The sequence below is a fragment of the Neolamprologus multifasciatus genome, chromosome 15 (genome assembly GCF_963576455.1).
Source record: "Neolamprologus multifasciatus chromosome 15, fNeoMul1.2, whole genome shotgun sequence".
NCBI lineage: Eukaryota > Metazoa > Chordata > Actinopteri > Cichliformes > Cichlidae > Neolamprologus > Neolamprologus multifasciatus.
In genome coordinates, this window is record NC_140453.1 from 40,306,500 (window position 1) to 40,328,451 (window position 21,952).

The 21,952-nt window shown below is 50.8% G+C and overlaps 1 protein-coding gene across 1 annotated transcript; it reads left to right on the forward strand.

Annotated features, from left to right (window-relative positions):
• Window positions 1-1,483: 1,483 nt before the first annotated feature.
• On the forward strand, window positions 1,484-3,417 carry LOC146502776 (uncharacterized). The gene is made up of 2 exons (XM_085132895.1): window positions 1,484-2,725; window positions 2,829-3,417. Exons 1-2 carry the CDS (start codon window positions 2,104-2,106, stop codon window positions 3,176-3,178), a joined length of 972 nt encoding a protein of 323 aa, XP_084989021.1. The 5' UTR covers window positions 1,484-2,103; the 3' UTR covers window positions 3,179-3,417.
• Window positions 3,418-21,952: the final 18,535 nt, after the last annotated feature.

Consider the following 21,952-nt stretch of genomic DNA (forward strand, 5'->3'; position numbering starts at 1 on the left):
GCACATGCTAGGTTTGCTGTATTATTATAGAAAAGTGCACTTATGCGAGAACGATTCTCCGTTGGACATGTTGGAGATTGTAACTCCTAAACCGGGGGCTTCGGTCGTGTAGACACGCGTGGTGTACCAGCATGGGTGTAAAGCGTGGTGTTTGACTGTATGTGACAATAAAAAGACAACCATTACACATTGCAGTACTTTATTTGCCCTTGTCAGTGTTTTCCTTTTCCATAAATGATACCGACAAGCACCTATGCACAAACCTTGGTACAGATACATTTCATTACGTGGTCAGACTCATACATTGGAACACGTTTCACCATCAGGGGTCTTATGTTCTTGTTTTGTGCGGATCCACACTACACCACACAACATGGCGATGACGGTCAGCAACAGGATCAGGGAGGCTATTATACCAGGGCGACCTCTGGCTTGTGGAGAGTGTGAAGAAGGAGCCTTTGTGCACTCTGAGACTGTGAGGTTGATACGTCTCTCAAACACTTTGCGACTTGTATTGATTGTTGCGTTTCTGGTTATCATCAGACATGTATACAGCCCTGTGTCGGCTGGACTAACATTCCTTAGAAGCACAGACACATTCCCATCTCTCAGGGATTGATCGAGCAGCTCCACACGCCCTCCAAATGTAGCACATTGGTAGTTGTCGGAACAACGTTGGTGCCTAAAGAAGTACAGGCGATAATCAGATAGGACCAGTTTCTTCCACTCCATCGGGGTAATTGGACTCGCTGTAGTATTCTGACAGCGAAGAACCACGTCTTGTCCACATATCGCTGATACGTATGTGTCAGCTAAAGGAGAGAAACACATTTGGTTAGTTATTCACATAAAGGTTATAACACTACATTCTTTTCAGCCAGGAAACAAACAACATTAAAGCGACTTCACAGACATTCACATACATTCACATACACAATGGTGTTTTAGGAGCGACTAGAAACCTTTTGAGACAAGAGACAAAGACAGGATTGGAGCGCACATCAACAACCACAGGGACAACCAGCTTAACGTGGCCATATTTTCAATGCTCCACTGAGAATGTGCGATGCGATCATTATACGTTCATCACGATGAGATTACACCCCCGACCGAGAGCGACAGTAGCCAGGTCGGCTGCCTCGGAGCTGTGGGTCGGCTGACTCGGAGCTGTGGGTCGGCTGGCTCGGAGCTGTGGGTCGGCTGCCTCGGAGCTGTGGGTCGGCTGCCTCGGAGCTGTGGGTCGGCTGCCTCGGAGCTGTGGGTCGGCTGACTCGGAGCTGTGGGTCGGCTGCCTCGGAGCTGTGGGTCGGCTGACTCGGAGCTGTGGGTCGGCTGCCTCGGAGCTGTGGGTCGGCTGGCTCGGAGCTGTGGGTTGGCTGCTCAACCCCAGATACATTTAAGTATCGTAGTTTAGAGGTAACACAGTGTGTTTTCAGCTAGACTCTTTTGTACTGCAACAAACAAAAACACCACCACAGGCTGTCTCTCCACCACCACCACCCCCACTCTTCGCTGGCTGACAACCATGGAGTACATAACATTGGCCATTCGATGGTGCTGGGAACCTAAAGCTCACATTAATGTGTGGTCGCCCGAGGATTCAGGTGTTAGAAAGTGGAGTCTGACAAGATGGGACACAGAATCCTATCAATTACCAACTCAACATTTATCGATAGTGTGCATGCAAATCAACACCCTGTCGGCTGATGTCATCAAGAAACAACTGCTACGCCGAGCAACAAATCTGTGGGTGGACGCTAGTTGTGTCGTTATGACGGAGGGTTCGTTTGATACGATCCTCGACTCCTATGTAGACGCAAGCAAAACAGCGTCACATAGGTACATTATACTGACGACTCCATGCTCCGGCACCTCGTTCTACAAGCACGTGAATGACTGCGACGCCCTTGTCACTGCTAAGGGTTGGACAAAGGATGCCAAAACAACCGCCTGTGATTCTCACACTATCTTCCAGCTGCATTGTAAACATGTAAGGTGGTTTTATTTTTGTTTCGTGGTGTCTGTTAACCCACTGTAAGCTATGTGTGTTTACATAATAACAATAATGATGATGATGATGATAATAATAATAATATCATTCCAATGTACCCCCCTGTGCAGGAGCCCCACAACGTGACTCTCCTCGTCAAAAGCCAGTCGGGTGATACTAAGTTGCTGCAAATCCGATGCGATGAACCTATGTGTATCCGAGACCTGCTGAAGAGATATGACATACATTGTGATACGGTGTGGAACGACACCATGTCACTGTCATCCAACTCTCCCTGTATAGCCTTGACTGACCATGACATGGACATCATCTACACAGAGGCCACTCCAGGTATGATCACTGGCCGGTCCACAGCGGGGACCAGGGACACGTTTGATCATCGCATGAAACACCTGAAAGTTCGCACAAAGCACCGCACCATGAAAAACAAGCCGTACTCTATACCTACAACACCGCAGAATGTACCGAGAGGCGCGGCGCTCCTGGATGATGATCTAGCCCAAGAGGACTCCAACCCAATGTTACCCACCGTGCTATATTACAGCAACCCGCTGTCCACGGTCACCGATGTGCTGAGGAACGATGGTCGGTTTCTCGTTGATTGTCGACTCTCCGCATCTTACGATGACGGCCATATCCTGGACGCAGCAGATGTCCCCATTTCGGGCGAGACACCCATTTGTCAGTGGCAGCACAATCAGCTGTGCATTGTGGGTAAGGCTCTCTCTCTCTGTGTGTGTGTGTGTGTGTGTGTGTGTGTGTGTGTGTGTGTGTGTGTGTGTCATAGTTACTTACAGTTGTTTCGTATGCTCGGTAGGTACGAGAACGGCCCCACCTGATGAGGATCACATGTTCACATACCCTTACGAATGCACGGTCTGCCGAGAGGAAAGTGATGTCTACCTAGAGTGTGGCCACCTTTGTTGCCAAGCGTGCATAACCTCTTTGGGAAACAAAGAGGACATGCTGATCACATGTCCTCTTTGCAAGCAACACGTTGGCAAGAAAAGCATCACAACCGCAGGCGTGACCTCCAGGAGTTGCACATTGTGTGGAAAGGACAAGTGTTGGCTGTCGGATTGCGGTCATGTGTGCTGTGTTTCTTGTGATACTACCTGTAAAGTCTGTGCCCACTGTGTTAAAAAAGTTCTGAGAATGTACATATAGCATGTACATGTTGGATGATCGGTTATTGGGAAGTACTCACAGTAAAGAAGCCTTGGTGTACGTGTATCAGATATTGTTTTATTCATCAATAAACCATGTGTACATACAAAATGTCTGTGTGAGTTTCATTCAGATCCATTCAACACAATATTACAGGTTTTAACCGTCATGACATCTGTGTTTGTGACATGACGCTCGATAGGCACATTGACCACCGGTCCCACGCACAGCATGCTGCTATTATGTATAAAGCGCCAGTCCGCCGGTAAGTCTGTAGCCAGGGACCCCATGTCCACTAGGTTATAAGTGTATTTGTCCATGTTGTTTCCACCGGCCATAATGTAATAACTTTTCACAAGACCGAGTCTTGAATCCAGGCCTGATTTGCCGCTTTCGACCACTATTATATACAAACCCTCGCTCATGGGACCCACACCGTACAGTTCGTAGATGCCACAGGGAGACCAGCATACCAGCACACTGACCTGATATCTTTCTGCCAGGGAAGCGAATTGTGCACAATGACATGATGCGGTTTGACTGGGTGTGTCACGGTGTGGGTCGTCATCAGGTGCCAACACCTTTTGTACTATACAACTCGGTACACCGATGTACTTTTTTTTGAATCGGCCACTGATTTCCAGTGTGAAACCTGCACTCTTTCTCTCAGCTTTACCAGCGATACACGTAGTGGGATCAGAGAATGTTGTTTCATTCTTTAATTCAGACCCAACGCTCGTCGATTCGATCTTGGGCTTTAGTGGTTGGGCCCATGATTCACATTTCCTTTGCTTGTCCTGTTTTATGTTGACAGAGGCATGCTTACGCTTAATTCGGCGCCTACTAGCCACGCTGACATCCATGGGGGCCTGTTCCGTACCAAGTGACCAAATCGCTTCCGTTTGCACACTCTCATACAAGTCAAACACTATGTCGGTGTTATATGTCGCATGCGTGATTGTGTCTCTTGCGTCTTCGCGGACCACACAAGTTTGCTTAAGCAACTGTCGTAGCCGCAATGCCGACGCCTCGGTCTTGTCGTGGATCACAGGAAGTATGCCATTAGGCTGCATGCATCTTAGGTCCACATCTAGTGCGGTAGACAACACGCAGATCGACGACGCCAATGTGTCCATTTCAGTTGCTTTAGCTTCCATGTGATCAACCTCGGCCTTCGCGATCTCGAGTGAACGCTCGAGATTGGAAATGTATTTGACTTTCTCTGTTAGCTCTTTGTTCAGTGTAACGTTCTGTTTTTTCAGACAACTCAGGCTGGTCTGCAGCAACTCACATTCCTCAGAGAGGGTTTGGATTTCAATCTCCCTCTTCTGCAGCGACTGTGTGTTGTCGACTACAAGTTTCTCTAACCTGTGGCTGAGATTATCTATCGACGCCTTGTGATGAGCTTTAGCTCGGTCGCTGTCTTTTTCGAGTGAAAGGAACTCTCTCTTAACGTCATGGGTGTCCTTTTTAGCTTTTTCTAATTCCTGCACAAGCCTCTGTCTGCCGTCTTCGCTTGTTCGCTTGTACTTCTCGTGCATCTGCGTCACTTTCCGAACCATGACTTTGTGTTCATCGACTTCCGCGGCCAGATCTCGAATTCGACTATCGGAGGTCAGTTTGTGCTCTTCAGCTTGTGACTGGAGATCTTCCTCTTTGGCCGATAACACGTTGGCTAGCTTTGTTTTATCGGCCTCTAGTTGTTTGCATGTCACCGTTGTACGTGTGAGTTCGTCGGTAGTGTTTACGATGACAGTCGTGAGCTGGATTACCAACTCTACCAGCGCTTGGAAGCGCCGCGTCAACGTATCACTGGTGTCGGGTATATTTTGTGACGGGACGGGTTTCAATCGCTGCACGATGGACAACAATTTCTCACAGAGACCACAATCGTTCTCGCGGGCATGCTCGGTGATGGCGTCGAAATCCGTGGTCTCGATGGCTATATTTTCTGCACACAGTCTTGTGCAACAAGCTATTACATTGTCCGCCAGGGGTATATCAGCTAAGCTCTTCATGTGCCTACACTCCGAGAACAAGCCCGTTGTTACACAGTTCTCTAATCTGCGGATCGTCATGTCATAACAACCGCATATTTCCATAGCCAAATCGAAGCCTATAATCTCACGAGCATCGGTTGTTTCGAATGACTCTAACCATCTAGTCAACTCGGCGAAAGTCTCTGTCATTCCCCTGAGCGTACTCGTTATCGCGTGTGCCGGCGAAGGCCTTTGTGTGTCATCGACAGTCTCCTCAGATGGCGAGGGGTCCGTCTGGGTGTCCGAATGGAAGAGTCTTGACATGATATCCAACAGAGCAACACGAGAATCTTCGCCAGCACTGAACGGAGGTCGATTTTTCACTCGACTCCTGTGCGGCTTTCCAGCTTTCCCCGTACAGTTCCCAGACTCTGTGTTTTCGCGACTGGACGCCTCCTGTTCGTCCATGCGCGTGGTCTCGGTACCGTTTTTGCCACATCCACCAGCCGGGGTCGGGCTCGTTCTTCGGCGGCTTGTTCTGTCTTTTCTGTCTTTTCGCACGCAGGTACGTTTGCTCGTGGTCGTGGCACTCGCCTCGCTCGCTGTAGTGTGCCCTGTGTGTTGTTGTTGTGTCGTCGCCGTGTCCGCAGCGGAGGTCTGGATTGTCTTCTTGGTCCGACGTGCATTCGACTTGCTTTTGCGCGGTTGATCCTCTCTCTTCTTCTGCTGCACTCCGGCGGCTGCGGTGCTCGTTTTCCCATTCCTCCTCGAGGCTCGTGGTGTAGGGGCGCTTGTGATTAAGGCATCGTCCTGGTCCTTGGGTTCTCGCATACGCGTGTCCATTTTCGGAAGACGAGCGTGTCGAAAACACTCTAGCGCACAGAGACGTACACAGGTCACCGAAGAGCACTTTGTCAATCTGCGTCACGGCCAAAACTCTTGGGTTCTGCGGGGCAGGCTATTGGCATATCGTGGTAGTCGTGCCCGCACCGTTGACAGAGCTCTTTAACGCGACCGTACTGTTTCGCGTCGACCTTAAGGCTACCCAACAGTTTTTCCGTCGCACTGCACCAACCGTCGAGCGCTCCGCAGCACAAAGCCGTCAGTATCACGGCCCAGTACGGAGCGTCTATGACCTCCCGGGCGACGGCTTGCGATACGCGCTTCGATATCGCTAGACCAGTGCGTGTCAGTTCCACTTCCACCCAACCTAGAGCGGATCGTTTAGCGGACTCTCTAGCTGCGCGCATGGGCCGTAGGTCGTGTTGGTTAACAGTCGTACATGCCACGGGTGTTATGTCGCTAGACAGTGTCCATAATACGGATGTGCCCCACAGGTCCCTTTCGGGTTCGATGAAAGAAGTACCGTCGGCGACTCGCGACGTTTCGTGACGCAGTTGCTCTAGGGTCAGTCTGCTTTGCTCGTACACGACTTTGAACACCAAAGGAGCCGCCAGCCTAGACAGCGTATCTCTGACAAGTTCTGCTATGTACATGTCTTTGTCCTCGCCATTTACGTGAAATAGCAAGTTCCTAAATTCCATGTCCGCGGCGGAGTATATCCTAGATACGATCGACTCCGGGCGATGACCGTCGACCGTGTCCCCGAAAAACGGATTTGCGATTACGTGTGACGGGACGTGCGGTTTCACCCATGCGAACGGTGCTCTTGCTAGGATGCTCACCGTCCTTACTTCGTGGCCCTTAGAGTTCGTGTACATGCCGGTGAGGTGTTTGGCTGTGATAAGACCGCGATCGTCCTTTTTGCTCTCTGTGTACGCGACCCGAATTATTAGACAGTTGCCGACTCTGGACTGCGCCTTGGTCAGTGGGATACGATAGAGACCATCCTCACCCGGCTCTGTGAGAATAACCGTTGTTGGTATCACTTTCTCGATGTTGACCGTGTGCGACCAAAAATATTCTACGAGTTGCACGTTAGAGGTGTGTTGGGCCAAACGCACCGTCAAATGATACGCTCCGCTCCAGTCGTCCACTTGACTCAGATCCATGTTTGCAACTACACAACGCTGATAATGCCATGTGTGAAGGAATAGCGTGGCGTGTTGTGCGTGATACACAAAGCATAAGTTGTACAATAATCACACGCGCTTGGTATCACACAAAAACAGTTTATTGTATGTACAGTGAAACAAAAGCAACACCAACAACGTGAGATATGCTACCTGCAAATGGGATTACACACAGTCTATAACAAACACATGACAGTGATTATCATCATCATCATCATCATCATCATTATCATCATCATCCATGACAGTCTTTGGTCCTTCTTCACTGTCGATCTTTATGTTAGATGCGGGTGTCAGAGTCTCTAAGCCCTGTTCGGAAGCCTGCTCTGCGATAGATGCGGGTGTCAGAGTCTCTAAGCCCTGTTCGGCTGAGTCTGGGCATTCCTGCCCGGGAGAGTCCATCTCCTTGTCTTTTACAGATGGCTCGCTTGTCACATCTAACACATCCGGCGCCTCGGGTGCTTTGGATTGGTCCTGTGTTGTATTATTATCAGAGACCGCGGGGACATTGCTGTCGTCTCCAAAATCCTCACCATGCTCGCATTCGAGATCAAACACGCAGCTCCGTGTAGTGTTGCAGGCCAAACTCATCACGTACGTGGAATCGGATTCTAGGTCGTAGTCATCTACATGCGCTATGGTGCTCACTGTGCCAGCGGAGGAACCGAATCCTTCCTGTTGCTGTGATGCTACTTTCATCAGTTCATTGATAAACTCGTCCTTGACGCCCATGGTGTTTATAACGGTTAGGTACAACATCAAATTGTTTTGTGTACCTAAGCCCCGCAGAGTACAATCCATTTCCCAGGCCCTCACGTCGAACATGTCTGGGTAATGTCTCCCTATTGCATCTCGAAGCTCGGTGTACAGCATGCCTGTGACGGCTTTCATTACAGCGAGGTTAGTTTCCATTGTTGTGGCCATGTCTTAGGCGCGAGCGAGTGTTTGGCAGCTTACGCACTGGGGGTATAGCGTTTCGATATCCACTAGTACTTCAGAAAAAATCGGTTGCGTACATTTGGGGCAGGCTATGTACATTTGTTTCATGTCAGTGAATGTGCACGTGTTGACGTCTCTGGTGCTAAGCGGCACATTGAACATTGGAGCCGCGCAACACGAGGACCCGAACGACATGCACTCAAAGTCGTATTCGACGTCTATATTCCTAGGGTTGCCTTTCACTTCGGAGGAATGAAACGTTTGGTTTTTCAGACACTTGGAACACCTGAGATCGCCTTCGACTCTTGGCTGCACAGACGGCGTGGGCGCTCCGGGAATGAGGAGTATCTGCTTGTGGTTGTGGTCGACCCAATTGATGTGGCAGTTTAACACGGCATACAGGAGCATCTGCGATTCCGGGGGCAGTTGCCTCAGCCGTCGAAATTGCTCGAGGTGAAAAGCCTTGACGCTCTCGCGCAGCTTGGGTATGCAGCCCGCTGCCGTTTCCAACGGGGTGTCCGTCGTGTACGCGAGCGCGAGTTTGTAATAACAACTCAGCTCCCACTCGGACGCTAACGTTAGCGTTGGATGCCCCAGAGTCTTAACTACCTGAAAGGCGTTTATCAACTTGGTGTGATAGGACTTTCTCGTCGCGGAGTACACGAGCTTGGACCATTTTATCAGGCTGGCTTCGTGGCCGTGGTCCTCGTGCAATTCGTTGGTTCTTCGGTCTCCGTAGTCCGCCCCGCGGTAAACGGGTTCCGCTGCACGAAAGCTAATATCCTGCGCGTCACAGTGTCCCTTTGTGGCGTTTGCGGGTGGGGCTGTATTGCCTACAGCCCGTTCCGACTGCTCCGTCTGAGGCGACCGATGTAGTCCAGGAGGCGGAGTCCCACACCATCCCCGGCTGGCCAGAAACTTTAAAGCCTCGACTGTCACAAGCCTGAGTTTGTGTTCAGCTTGATCCCGATTGAAATATAACACTTGCTTTTGAAAACTGTAGAAATCGGCGCGCAGCGCTAAGCGTAGCACACCCTCGTACCCGGCCAGTTGCACCACCGCGGATTCGTCCGATAAGGAGGACTCGCCCGTACACTCGACCAGGCTGCACGACAGAGTACGCCACAAAGACAGGCAAACGGTCTTGACTTCGTCCACGAGAGGGACGTTGGATTTAGCGGACAAACATTTTACAAGCTCGGATCTTAACGTTGACGGGGAACCTGTCTCCCTTTGCTTATAATGGCACGCCAAACTGAGACACTCCAGGTACACCTGCAGCAAGATCCCTTTTGCATACCGACCGGACCACACGACGGTGGGATCGGGTACCCTTGCAAGGTCAGTTCTTTTGCGCCGGTGATCCTCGATTCTCCCATCGTCTTCCATCTGTACCTACCGGTCCTGTTCCCTGATGAAGTGTTGAAGATACACGGCGAACACTTGGGGCACTTCTTAGCCTTGCAGAGTATACCCAAAGTCAACGCCGATCTGGAGAGCACGCTCTTCCGCGGGCTATGTCGACTGTTCACCAGCGAGAGGGTCCTTGCGGTGTACACCCAGACCGTAGGGGATCCTCCCTGTGACCCGGAGGATCTGCCTTGCGGCCAACGACTGGAGAAACACGAAAATGACGACGGCGGATCGCCTTGTGTGTTTGCCTCTTTCGCTAAAAGTAAAGCAAAGCAAAATGTTCTGGCTCTACTGCGAGGCCTTTTGTCATTGTTCAACAAGGCCAACCTCATCGAAGAGATACCTCACACTCCCGGACACGAACCCGAACACATGCTATTCTTGTATCTCATTCAGCTCATGGTGGTGTTCGTGAGCAGCCACATGCCTGAGACCGACCTGGCTACTATTATGAGCGTGGCATCGTCTGTGTTTCTCGAGACGAACCTCTGTCACCCCCTGTGCGCAGCTACGCTGTTGAAGCCTATGTTCGTCCCTTACTACCAGCAGCAATCCGGCAGGCCGAAGAAGAAGGCAGACGGGAAACCGCTCGCCGAGGGCACACCCAGAGTTGCCTGCTACAGGTTGTTCACGGGGTACGTGTTGAACGACAAGGGCGAGGACGTGTCGACTTCTGGTGATCTGGAATGGACGGAGCGCAGCATTCTGAACCGCGTGCAGGGCTGGAAGCTGCAAGAAGGTGACACCAGGAAACTGTGGTTCGTGGCGCCGCAGATGGGCGACAGGGTTACAATGATCAAAACCGAGGCCTTGCAGTTGATGGGGGGACAAATCGGCGAGAAGGCCGTCAAGATAGCAGAATGCCTAGTGTGCGACAATGTCATGGCCTACATGCAGTCGAGCGTCATCGGCACCTTGCGTAATATGTTACCTTGTCACGCCAACAGTGAGTTCGACGAACCTGTCATGACCGCGGTCAACTTTTCCATGACCAAGTTATCCGAGGCCATACGACATCAGAGCAGAAACCTGTGGTCCAAACTGCGAACGCGCACCAAGAGCTGTCTTTGTGTCACGGGCGTCGGGTTTGCGGGGCAAGACAGCGGAGCGGTCCTTCATTTCGGCCGAGTGTTCACCGGATCCGAAGAGAAGAGAATCCAGGCCCAGGGGTCCTACGGGACATTCACCTCCGTCGTCCTAGGAACGGGAGAAACAATGATGAGTAACATGCTATTCGCAGCGTACAGTCTCCAACCGCCCCCCGCCAACAAAGGTGCTCGCGCTACGTTGGCCTCGCCGTACAAACCCGTGCCTCGCCGCGCCGACACCGTGACAGACGTGCACATGTACGCTAGATATCATCACAGGCTGAACTCGGGGGAATTCACCGAAGTTGCACATGTGAAACCCGCAAAGGATTCCCCCCTGGCCACTATGGTCACGGAGACGACTCTGTCACCAAACAGCAAGTACAAGGTCACGGCGGTGCACGGTGCCTTGCCCATGTGCGGGCTGACGCTGGCGCTTACCGTCAGACAGACGATGATAATGGTGACTGGCTTTCTGTGCGCGGAGATAGCGCGGTGCATCTACGGGACCAAGTCCGGCGACATGATGACCGTATGCAGGAGCATCACAGCCCTGAGCATGTCCTGTAAATTCAAGCTGCCTAAGAGCGACGACCAGGAAACGCTCAACACGCTCAAAACCCCTTTTGGCGATCTCTTGAAAGTGACAGGTCCCATGTTCAGCAATTCCTCGAACAGAGCACGCCTCGATCTCAACGCGTTGGAATGGCTTGACGCCAAAGACTACAGGCTGCCCGAATACTTACGCACGTCGCTGAACATGTTGGGGGACACCAGGCAGCTAGTGGAAAAGATCATGAGAGACACGAACATGTCGTACAACAGGGTCGTGTTCCTCAGCAACAATAGTAAGATGAGCATGATGCAGTTGTACGAAAACGAAAAGGGTATGGTGCATGCCCCTCTGATGGCGATGTGTAACATGAGGTTGTTCACCAACAGCACCAAGAGCTACGCCGCTTGTAAATTTTCCAACAAGAGCAGCTACTACCTGATCAACGTGTTTAGCAATACTTGCATAAAGACACAGCTGTATCACCGAGACGACTCGTCGGAACTCCAGTGTTTGATGAGGCCCACGCAAAGCACAGTGGACGATGTGATGGAAAGTATCGCGAAGGAGGTGTCTTTCACGGTGCCTCGCATAGACATCAACCGGGTACGAATGTTGGCGGTGGATTTGAGAGCGGAGTACTTTGAGTCTTTGATCTGCGCTATTGAGAAGAAAAACATCCAAGTGACCGGTCTGGTTTTGTTGCCCTCGGCTTCGGCCAAGACGCCGAGCCCGTTGCCTGCATCGCAGACGTCGACACACACACGGGAGGAGGCCGATCGAAACGACAACCGTCGGGCAGACTATTCTTTGAAGAGAAAGGACAGGGAAGAGGAAGAACCCGCCAACTCGCTCTCCGGTGGTAACAAGAGTAGCAAGATTGCACGCGTTTCGGCTGGCAACGTGGCCCGCGATAGCTACAGTGAGACAGAACGTTGTGCGCCTGCGGAATTGTCCGTGGTGGATGACAGCGACGCAGACTGCGGATACGACTACTCTGATTAACCGGAATACTCCTTCTTACTATGATGATGATGATGATGATGATGATGTTGCTGATGATGTGTTGTGATGCTACTGTCTAAGTAGTTTACACGATTCCATGTTGTTATAAAAATAAAGACAACCCGTAACAGTTCCCATACAGTGTCTGTGTTTATTCGAGACATGCACACTCATAGTGCTTACAGCATGTATATTTCATTGTCAATCGTAATATTATGAAGGCGTTGGGTGTCAATATAGAAACCCTCGCGTCGAAATGATGTGTCTCAGTCGAACACTCTCACTCTCGGTCGGAGACAGATGTACGTCAGTCGGTGAGATCGCATTGCCCGCAAGGGGAGAAACGCAAACACCACACATCGCATTCCTCACAGTCCTAGGCCTCACAACACTTCTTTCCGTATAACGTCCACATCGCGCTACCGACACACACCTAGGCTGCCAGATATAAAAGCTCTTTAAAAGCTGTTTAGACGGAGACTCGCAGATCCACCCGATTCACCAGCACACGATGCCCTCAGCTCACCACATTACACTCTCCCACCCGGAGGCCGTACGGCCTGGAAAGGTGGACGCCATATCTCGATTCACAAACAAAGGCTCAGACGATATAATGGCGTTACACGTTCTACACACCGAGATCAGAGAAAAATTCACGGCTGAGGAGCTACACTTTTGCCAAGGAGGTCATTACATTGACTACGTTTTGGATGTGGCCGACTTGAACACCGAGAGCCTGCTCGGGTTCCACATGGCGGAGTTCTGGATGAACTATCGCATCAGTTGCACTCCGGATTGGGGCCGGTGGTATATACAGGTGGACCGAAGTCCCAATAGCTGTTGGCGGCTTCACGCGGTGCTAGCAGATGCCGACAAGACCCAGGTCGATGCTGAGCGTTTCGTAGAGACCTTGTGGCGAGCCTTCAAGGACTACTTTTGTCGCAGCTGGTTACCCAAAGGCGTCACGAAGACAGCGGCGTACGATGTGACGCGATTGTACGAGGACCGGGAGTTCGAGGATAGCAGGGTGCAACTGATCCGTAAACACCCGGAGGACTTTGACAATCTCATAGAGGGTCATTTGGGCAAACTACCCGCTCTGGGCGATGTGTATCGTACCCAGTTACAGCACGAAGAATGCATGCTCTGGTGTGACACCAACGATCCTCGTTACAAAGCGCCCGCATCTCGCCTGTGGCGTACGATGCTGGTGATCTAGTCTGACTGTATGTGACAGCTGCTTTTTCTGAATGTATGCTACAAAATTGTGTACGCGACGGTAATAGCAAACCCCAATAAACCTTAATGTCAACTCTGATTTCTGCCCAAGTTTTTTGTCTATGTGTCTGTGATTCTAGCAGTTATTACATTGAATGATATTATTAGCAAGCAGGAGATAGGAGACGATGGGATGTTGCACACATTCTCTTTATTTATCCGGTTACCCAATTACACACAAAAAAAAGACACTGAAACACTGTTAAGTGAACACTAGTATGGCCAAGCAAGTACATTGAAATCATCATCATCATCATCATCATCACAGTCGTCATCAACATCACATTTGACAAGTGAGCCTCTGTCATATACCGTTGTAGGTGACCGTATTCATGGCCGCAACTTCGTCGTCCGTCAAATGTACCCAGTGCACAGCACAATTGAACGGTGTGTATTCGTAACCAGCTTCCTTTGTGGGCTGTGGGACAAGTGTTATACGCTCAGGTACATTACAGTGCACCACAAGACCTTGCGCTTTGTGGTCCATGTCTTCCAACCACCTGTGTATAACGGTTATTAGGCTTGGTAGTTGCTCGCTGTGACACAAGGGAAACACAGACTCATCGGTGGGATCGTCGTCCCCTGTGTAATCGGACTGAATGTCATAGTCGTCGTCGTCGTCGTCGTCGTCTTCTTCTTCTTCTTCTTCTTCTTCATCGTACCATATGCCACTGTCGTCTTCTTCGTCGTACCGTATGCCACAGTCTGTATCAACGCGGTGGGTGTCGGCTATTAGTTCACAACAGTCTTTCCTCAAACCCAAAGTCTTCGCAGGCCCGAGCGTCACCCGTGAGCGGTTTTAGCACTGGATCTTCGATTGCAGTATTCTCCCCGTACTCTAGCGGCTCATTTTCCCAGTCAACCCACGTGTCCCTGCTGATGAACACCGGGCCTTTAGGTTGCTTGTACACGCTCCAATATCCGGTTACACTCCGTGGGATATCGCCGTGTCTCGCCGAGATGTTCATGCGCTCCGGGACCATCATACCAGTTAACCTAGAGGCAATTGCCGCTAGGTTAAAGTAACATCCGTCACTGTGCATATCGGGTTTAGGGAAAGCACCGTCATAACCAACGTGGTCGGCCAACTCTATATTCCCTGTTAGGAGCACATGTAGTAAATCCAACACACCTCTCAGGGGCATGCATAGCACTTTTGCAAAATACCCCAGGGGCGCCTCGGCGTGCACTTTGCAAGGCCAGCTCTCTGAGACGGACTCTGTGAGGGAGGTGAATTTCAGACACGGCACACCAATTGTCGGTGTGATGTACTGAACGGTAAAAGAATGTCCGATCTTCCACCCGCTCGGTCCTATATCAACATATACCCATGGGTGCCGGTCGACGGTGTCCGGGGGATCTTGCTGTGTTTCCTGTCGTTTCGGAGCTGCGATAACCTCGTCGTCGATGGTGCGCTTTAATGTCGCCATGTGGACCTCTAGTGCGGTCTGGTGTTATTCTCTGTTGTATGTGCAGATAGATATCCGTGTGTGTGTGTGTGTGTGTGAGACTGCGTGCGTGTGTCTGTGTGTTTTTAGAAAGAACGCTTTGACATATATATATAAAAACTTAGACCGCACGTATGACAAGAAAACACAAAGAAACACACACAAGTCGATAGTCTCGGTTTATTCCTAATTTTATTGGCACACAGATACATACACCCCCCCCCCCCCATGTACATAAACACACAAGTTTAATACGTAGCAGCACAACGCAGCCACCCCAAACTTACGCCGTTTCAGCAAAAGTCATAACATTGTTCTCGTCTACACGGAAACCATAAGCATCGCTCCCTTTTGGATGCGTCAAGCTCCACAGGTCATACACATATTTCATGGTTCTGAACGTCAGCGACGATCGCGTCGGAGTCCAACCGGCTTGTGTTTTGTCAGGGATCTTAGCCATGAAAGCCAATGTCTTATAAAGAACGTGGTACTGTTCCAAAGATGCGGCGCGATCTTCGTTATCCCACGCAGCCTTTAGATCGTCACACCAGCTCGCGAACCGATCGTTCGCACCGACCTTCAGAAGCCCCTTGGGTCCGAGTCCCCGGAACGTGCGGGTGTAATCTGTACCGAACAGGATAAGAAGGACGAGGAGTTCATGTTTTAGGTGTTGATACTTCGCGACGTCTTGCTTGACGCGAACGTAGAGATGAGAGCCCATTTTGGTCAGTCGCAGATACCTGCCGTGACTGAAGCGAGGCACCTTGCCTTCCACGTACAGCTTGCTAAGTTTGTTCATGCGTTCGGTAAGTCGCTTTGACCTCACGACGTGCGCGTCGTCCTCCCCAGTGAGCTCTCCCCCACATCGTTTGTTATTCACAGCAGAGCCCTCAGAGGCCAGGGCGTCGTGACGCGCGGGTAACAACTCAAACGTGTCAACGAATGCCGATTTCGATTTCGACCTCCGCGGACCCACGGCAAGGCGTGCTAGTATCTTGCGCGCAACTTCGGCTTTATCCGTTGCATTTAACTTGAACAATCTTGTGAGAAATTCGCCGTACACGGAGCCTCTTATTCCACTCAGATAGAAATACCTAGCTACTTTTTGTGGCAATGTGGAGTCTTGGTCTTTGTCCGCCACGAGACTTTCCCACTCTCCGTGCAGAAGCTCGAGCTCTTCCCCGAGGTGATCGTCGTCTTCCGCAATGTCGTACAGCGTACGGAATCTGGGCTTGCGGGCTTCGAAGTCCACGTCAGTTGCCCGTAAACCGCCAACCCTGGGCGCCTCCGCTAGCAGGTCGCCAAACGCGGAGCTGTGCATCGGTCGATTGCTTTCGTAGCTCGTGTTGGCCAACCGCAATGTGAGCCCTTCGCGCCCGCAAGCCGTGAGCACGGCTACCACGTCTGAGTCAGCCGTGGATACCAGAACAGTGCCCGGAAGAGCGTTGGCTAGTTCTACCATCAGAGTATCGGCTTCTGTGCTCGAGCTCTTCCGGCACGCAGCGCCCAGAAACACGAGGTGTCCCTCCAGAGGTCGGTTCGCAAACGATGCCACGTACGCCCCGTGGACTCCGGGCGGTCTGGCTACGGTTCCGACGCCGTCGACTTCATCTTTCAGATGAAGCACCACGTCTTCGTTGTTGGATTCACACGAGACGTCACGGGAACCCCAGTCCCGTCCGGTGACCAGAAACACTGCCTTTTTTGCCACGTTGGTGTCGCGTAGCAGTTTCAAGGTGAGATAGTCTATAGCGTCCGCGTTCCGTCTACAGAAATCCAGGTGGGGCGCAAGCGGGTAGCGGTCTCTGGTTTCTCTAACCGCCGGCTTTTGCGCTCCCCGTCCGTCCTTTACCAGAATCAGACACTCTGACGTCCATCTGTCTCGATTGTAATGTTCCGCCAGTGTTCTTGCCATGTTTTCGATGGACGCTAACCGATCTCCTTCCACGTAGTCGCTAACCTTGACTTTAAATCTCATTATCAAATGGTCGACTAACATCCAGTCGTATCGTTCCGTGGGTCGCTCTATCACATCGAACGGCGACAGATGGGGATTCGCGAGCATGACGTGCAGTGCCTGGTTCTTCAGTCCCATTGTCAGACGTCCTATCCAACTCGTCGGGCCTGACTGGCGTTATTATAGCAGCCGCACTCACGCACACGGGCGCGCACACACATGTCAGTGATCAGGCACGCGTTGTGTCGGCACGCGTTGTGTCGGCTGCTGTGTCGGCGTGCACTTTGTCGTGTTTGAGTTTCCTCTTTTCTTCGTTGAAACATATGTTCCTGTGGCTTAGATCTCCGGGGTTGACTTGTGAGCAAAGGTCCTCTGTGTACATAGTATCGCTTCTGTTATATGACCTCATGTGCACACAAGTAGGAGCTAGACAGTTGAGAACCTGTGTGCAGAAACATGTCAGCCAAGGGAATTTATGCCTCATGCTTTTTGATACGGTGGGCTTGGTACAGCTCCGTATTCTAACCAAATTCGTCCCGGGTCTCACTATGACCAAGTGGGCGGTGGAGCGCTGAGCCGCGCTGGGGTAGGTGATGGAAAAAATCACCCACATCAGCCACAGCTGGGTGTTATACCGCCATAGCGTTGCTTTATCTAGAACGTCGCTATGCCTGGTCTTGAGCTCTAGCAATGCCACTGTGTTTGTGACCGTGTCGTACGCAACCATGTCGATTTCGGTGTAGAACCCCCAGTCTGGCTGTATACCCTTACACCCGGCTACGCAGCGGTTATGGTACGTGTACCGCCTTTTTGTGCCCGAGCAGCGGTCGGGCGAAGGTATGCCGGCCACTCTTAAACCTCCGCAAATCGGACGCAGGTGCAAGGCCTCTAGTTGCGTGAGGACGAGTTGGGAAACCGGACCGACCTGGGGTTTGGTTTTTTTCCCGTTGAATACATCTTTGCAATCTGCGTCCACCACCACTCCGATGTGCGTTGACATACGTGTTTTATCCCACACCCGTCTACATGCCGCTACACTAGGGACTTTGTTATACGTAAATATCCGCAGCACACCAGCCTGAAACTCTGAAGCCTTGCAGTCGGAGACGTTCAGTTGTTTGATGTAGTCGACGACCCAGTCCAATTTACTTTCGGGGTTGCTGTGTCGGTCTTGCAGCGCTCGTGTGAACACGTCCATGTTTATCAGGTTATGGTTTCCTCGCCTTTTCTGCTGAGCCATAGAGTCCAGCGTTCTCGTTATGCCTTGCACTTTGTACCACCGATGGTCATTCGTCGACTTTGCGTGCAGGCAGCCTGACACGGTCTTGAATTCGATCGTCGCGTTTCCTAACATCGTCGCGTAGAGCAAAAACTAACAGCGGTCAGTTCGGCAAAGCGTTGCGTATCGGACGATATGGTGTACTAATAGTCAGTAGATACAAAACCCCCGCATGGTCGCCAAACACGTTACACGCAACGACCATGAACCGCAAGAGAATGCCCACATTAAAGTCGCTCGTGTCGAACGGCAAAGACATGTTCGCGGCAAAACTTGCGCCCGTATCGGGCGCCGCAGCCTCGTCCATGGCGAGATTCACAGGCCGCCTCGGAAGCTCGATTGCTGTGATAACATCTCTCATCGTGGGTTTCCTGACACTACCAAATAACATCATGTATTTCCTCGACCATACGCATTCGTCCAAGCTGACGTACGACTACGACAGTAACCAAGAGCACAGATACGCTTACGTTCACGCTGGGATTACGCTGGTCGTCCTAGGGTGCCTTGCCATGGTGGTGAGCATAGTGCTAAGTTACTTCGCCGCAAACAGCAAACGGAAGGTCGACGCTTCGGCCGCCACTTCTACCAACCCTGTCGCACGGAGCACCACGACCGTGTACGCGTGCTTGGTGATGATGAACGTGGAACTGTTTATGGCCGTGATCGCCGGGTGCATGGAGTTGCTATATCGTCCCCTCACCAGTGACGAGCACAGGTCGCATAACGTCGAATGTGCTATTGCGGTGTTCAACATCATCATATACGCGATGTACGTGGTCACCATGATACTTACGGCGTCCGTACTGCGAGGGAAACACGAAAAAGAACACAGTGACTCTGACCACTCGGATATGACAGACGTTGAGACCAACATGGCAGCGCCACGGGAATATGTCACCAGAAGTTCAAACCTGTACAATTCACCAGCTGGTTATGTGATGTAGTGCTATTCTGTTGTTGTTGTTGTTGTTGTTGTTGTAGTGTGCAAAAAAACAGCAATAAAAATTCACGCCTGTGTAGGGTACCAAAGTCTCTTTTTTATTGTTGTTGGTTTACATGTAGAACGGTCGTACAGGACAAGGTGTCTGTTACACTTTATCTTTTTTAACTACCAGCAGACATGTATCACACAGTGGCGAGCGATAGAGCACGTGGAAACAATGTTTCTTCAAGAGAGGATACATGCATACATGCATACATACAGCATCCCAGGACAGAGCACCTAGATGGTGGACGTAACATGGGAAAAACAAAAAACACCACGTATTAGATACACACGCGCACCGAGCGTATCTCGGTGCAAAGCGCGTGTCTTACCCAGAAAATGGCAGAAGTCTAAAAGTTAACAGTGCCGGGAGTCTGTGTCACACATTGTCATGATGATTATCAGTGGTGATGAGAGTTAGGCAAAAAAAAAAGGATACAAGAGACACTGCTACGTTTGTGATTCTGGAGTCCCAGGGAGGGGTTTTATACATTGCAAGGGGTTTCGTACATTACAACGCGCAACATAGTTGCACGGAAATCTAAAAAGCCCTCTCTACAGACTCCTTGCATATACAGACTTGGCATGGATTGGTACGACGGGGTGCTTTTGAAAGACAGGGCTTTTACGGCGCACGAAAGGGACTCACTCGAACTGCATGCTCGTGTGTTGAGTGTAAAAACTGAAAATGGAGAGATGATGGGAGTAAAAGGAACCGTTGTCAAGAGGCCAATGGACTTGAAGTTAACACATTATCATCACATGAATGCCTTGGTGGCTTTACTCTCCTGTCGCACGGACCCGAGTTGCGAGTCTATCATTTGTTATCCCGGACGAGAAATATGGAGCGGTAACCCAAAATGACACGGAAGACCACACGTGTACCAACTGTACCTTCATCGTCATTCCTGTGAGATACACGCAGAGGGAACTGCTGATGTAAAGTACAACGGCTTGCCATTGTGAGAAGACAAGACTGAGAAGGCCATCGGGATCACTTTAACTGTTACGCTATGCATACACAGACAGCGAGGGGTTAGTGGGTTTAAGAATAGAATTCTTTGAACGATTTGATGTGTCACCGTGACTTTTTGTGCCACTGAATAGTAATAATAATGCTGCGATGAATCTTAATGTCCTTTCTTTTCTCTGTGCGCAGTGTTAGATAAAAACTCACACATATTGCTTGATGTTGTCAATCGCTATGCCTGAGTTCCAGTGTGTGTGACATTTTCATATTTCACCAAGTACTTGTCTGTCTGACATGAAAGACCCCAATAAACGTTATGGCTTTCTCCACTTTGGTGGTGTTGGTGCTTTTTGTTTTTACAACTTTACAACAGTGACAAATGTTCAACTATGCCTGAGTTCCAGTGTGTGCGCGTGTGTGTTTGACATTTTAATATTTCATGACAACTTGTCTGTCTGACACGAAAGACCCCAATGAACGTTATGGCTTTTTCGACTTTTGCGGAGTTGGTGCTATTTGTTCATATAACTCTACACCAGTGAAAATGATCAACCTGCGATTCATACATTTTAGATATACTCAACGTCCGTACCTAAAGGCCTCTGGGTGTGATTTACTATTATTATTATTATTATTATTATTATTATTATTATTATTATTATTATTATTATTATTATTAGTATTATTATCATTATTGTGCTGCTTTACGCAGCGCATCCCGTTTTCGAGGCCGTTCGTCACCAGCACCAACATGTCCGTAAGGCGAAGTCGAGCTTTATGCGGGCCGCCAGGACAGCGGGAAGACTCGAGCGAGAAGAGCGATCGGTGTCGCACGCGGGTAATCAACAGCCTGAAACGTGAACTGTTAGAGCTTCAAAACACCTTGGAGTTGGAGCGTACGCAACGCCGGGAGCGAGATGCGCGCGAGTCCGAGTCAACGTCAAACAGCCCCAATGCGCTGCACCAATCCCACCGACTGGCAGCTGACCTTGAATTGTGTAAGAAGGAACTAGCAGCGACCAGGCAAGCTTTAGACGAGGCGTGCGAAGAACGAGAGGCCCTTAGGGTCCAACTGTCGACAGTTGGACAAACGGCATCATCGGCTACCGAAAACGCCGAAAACAAAGCGGATGAAGCCCTGCTTCGCTTACGAAGCCCCTCTCGCTTGTACGAGATAAGAATGGGTAGTAGACTGGCCACCGGGTTCACTGTGCTGCTGGAAAATATAAACATTATGCTCTCGCACACGGACCCGCAGTGGTACGCGAAACACTTTGGTTTTCGCTCCGGAACCCGCACCCACGGAAACGACTACATCTCCGCGGACAGGATAGACGCGGACGAATTCGCCTGGCTGCTGTTTGAGTACGGGGCGCACGCCCCGCTCGTTGAAGTGTTAGCCGGGCTTCAGACTGTGTTAAGCAGCACAGGTAAAGGCGGCGTGACAACCATGGCTCTGTGCACAGGCAAGTCCATGTACACAGTGTACGTCGTCTTGTTCCGCGACACCGTGTCTAAGGCCTTTGAGCGATTCGAGCGCGTGCGAGACAGGGCTTACAAGGTTCGAAAGGAGCAAGGTGTGTTGTACATGTCTCTGACTGCAGGATTGGGCCGTGATCTCGGAGCGCAGTCGTCATCCTCGCAGGTCGTCCGTAGTAGGGCCTTGCGATCGGTCATCGAAGGCATAGAGGTCCGTTCTCATGTGAGCAACCCCCCTGCGGATGGTGTAAAACGCGCAGACAACCCCTTCAAAGTAAGCGACTCGCTGTCGGATTTTCTCAGACGCAAGAGCCGGGTAAACGACTGAGGCAAAGCAGAGCGGGTCCCTGCATTTACCAGCCAGC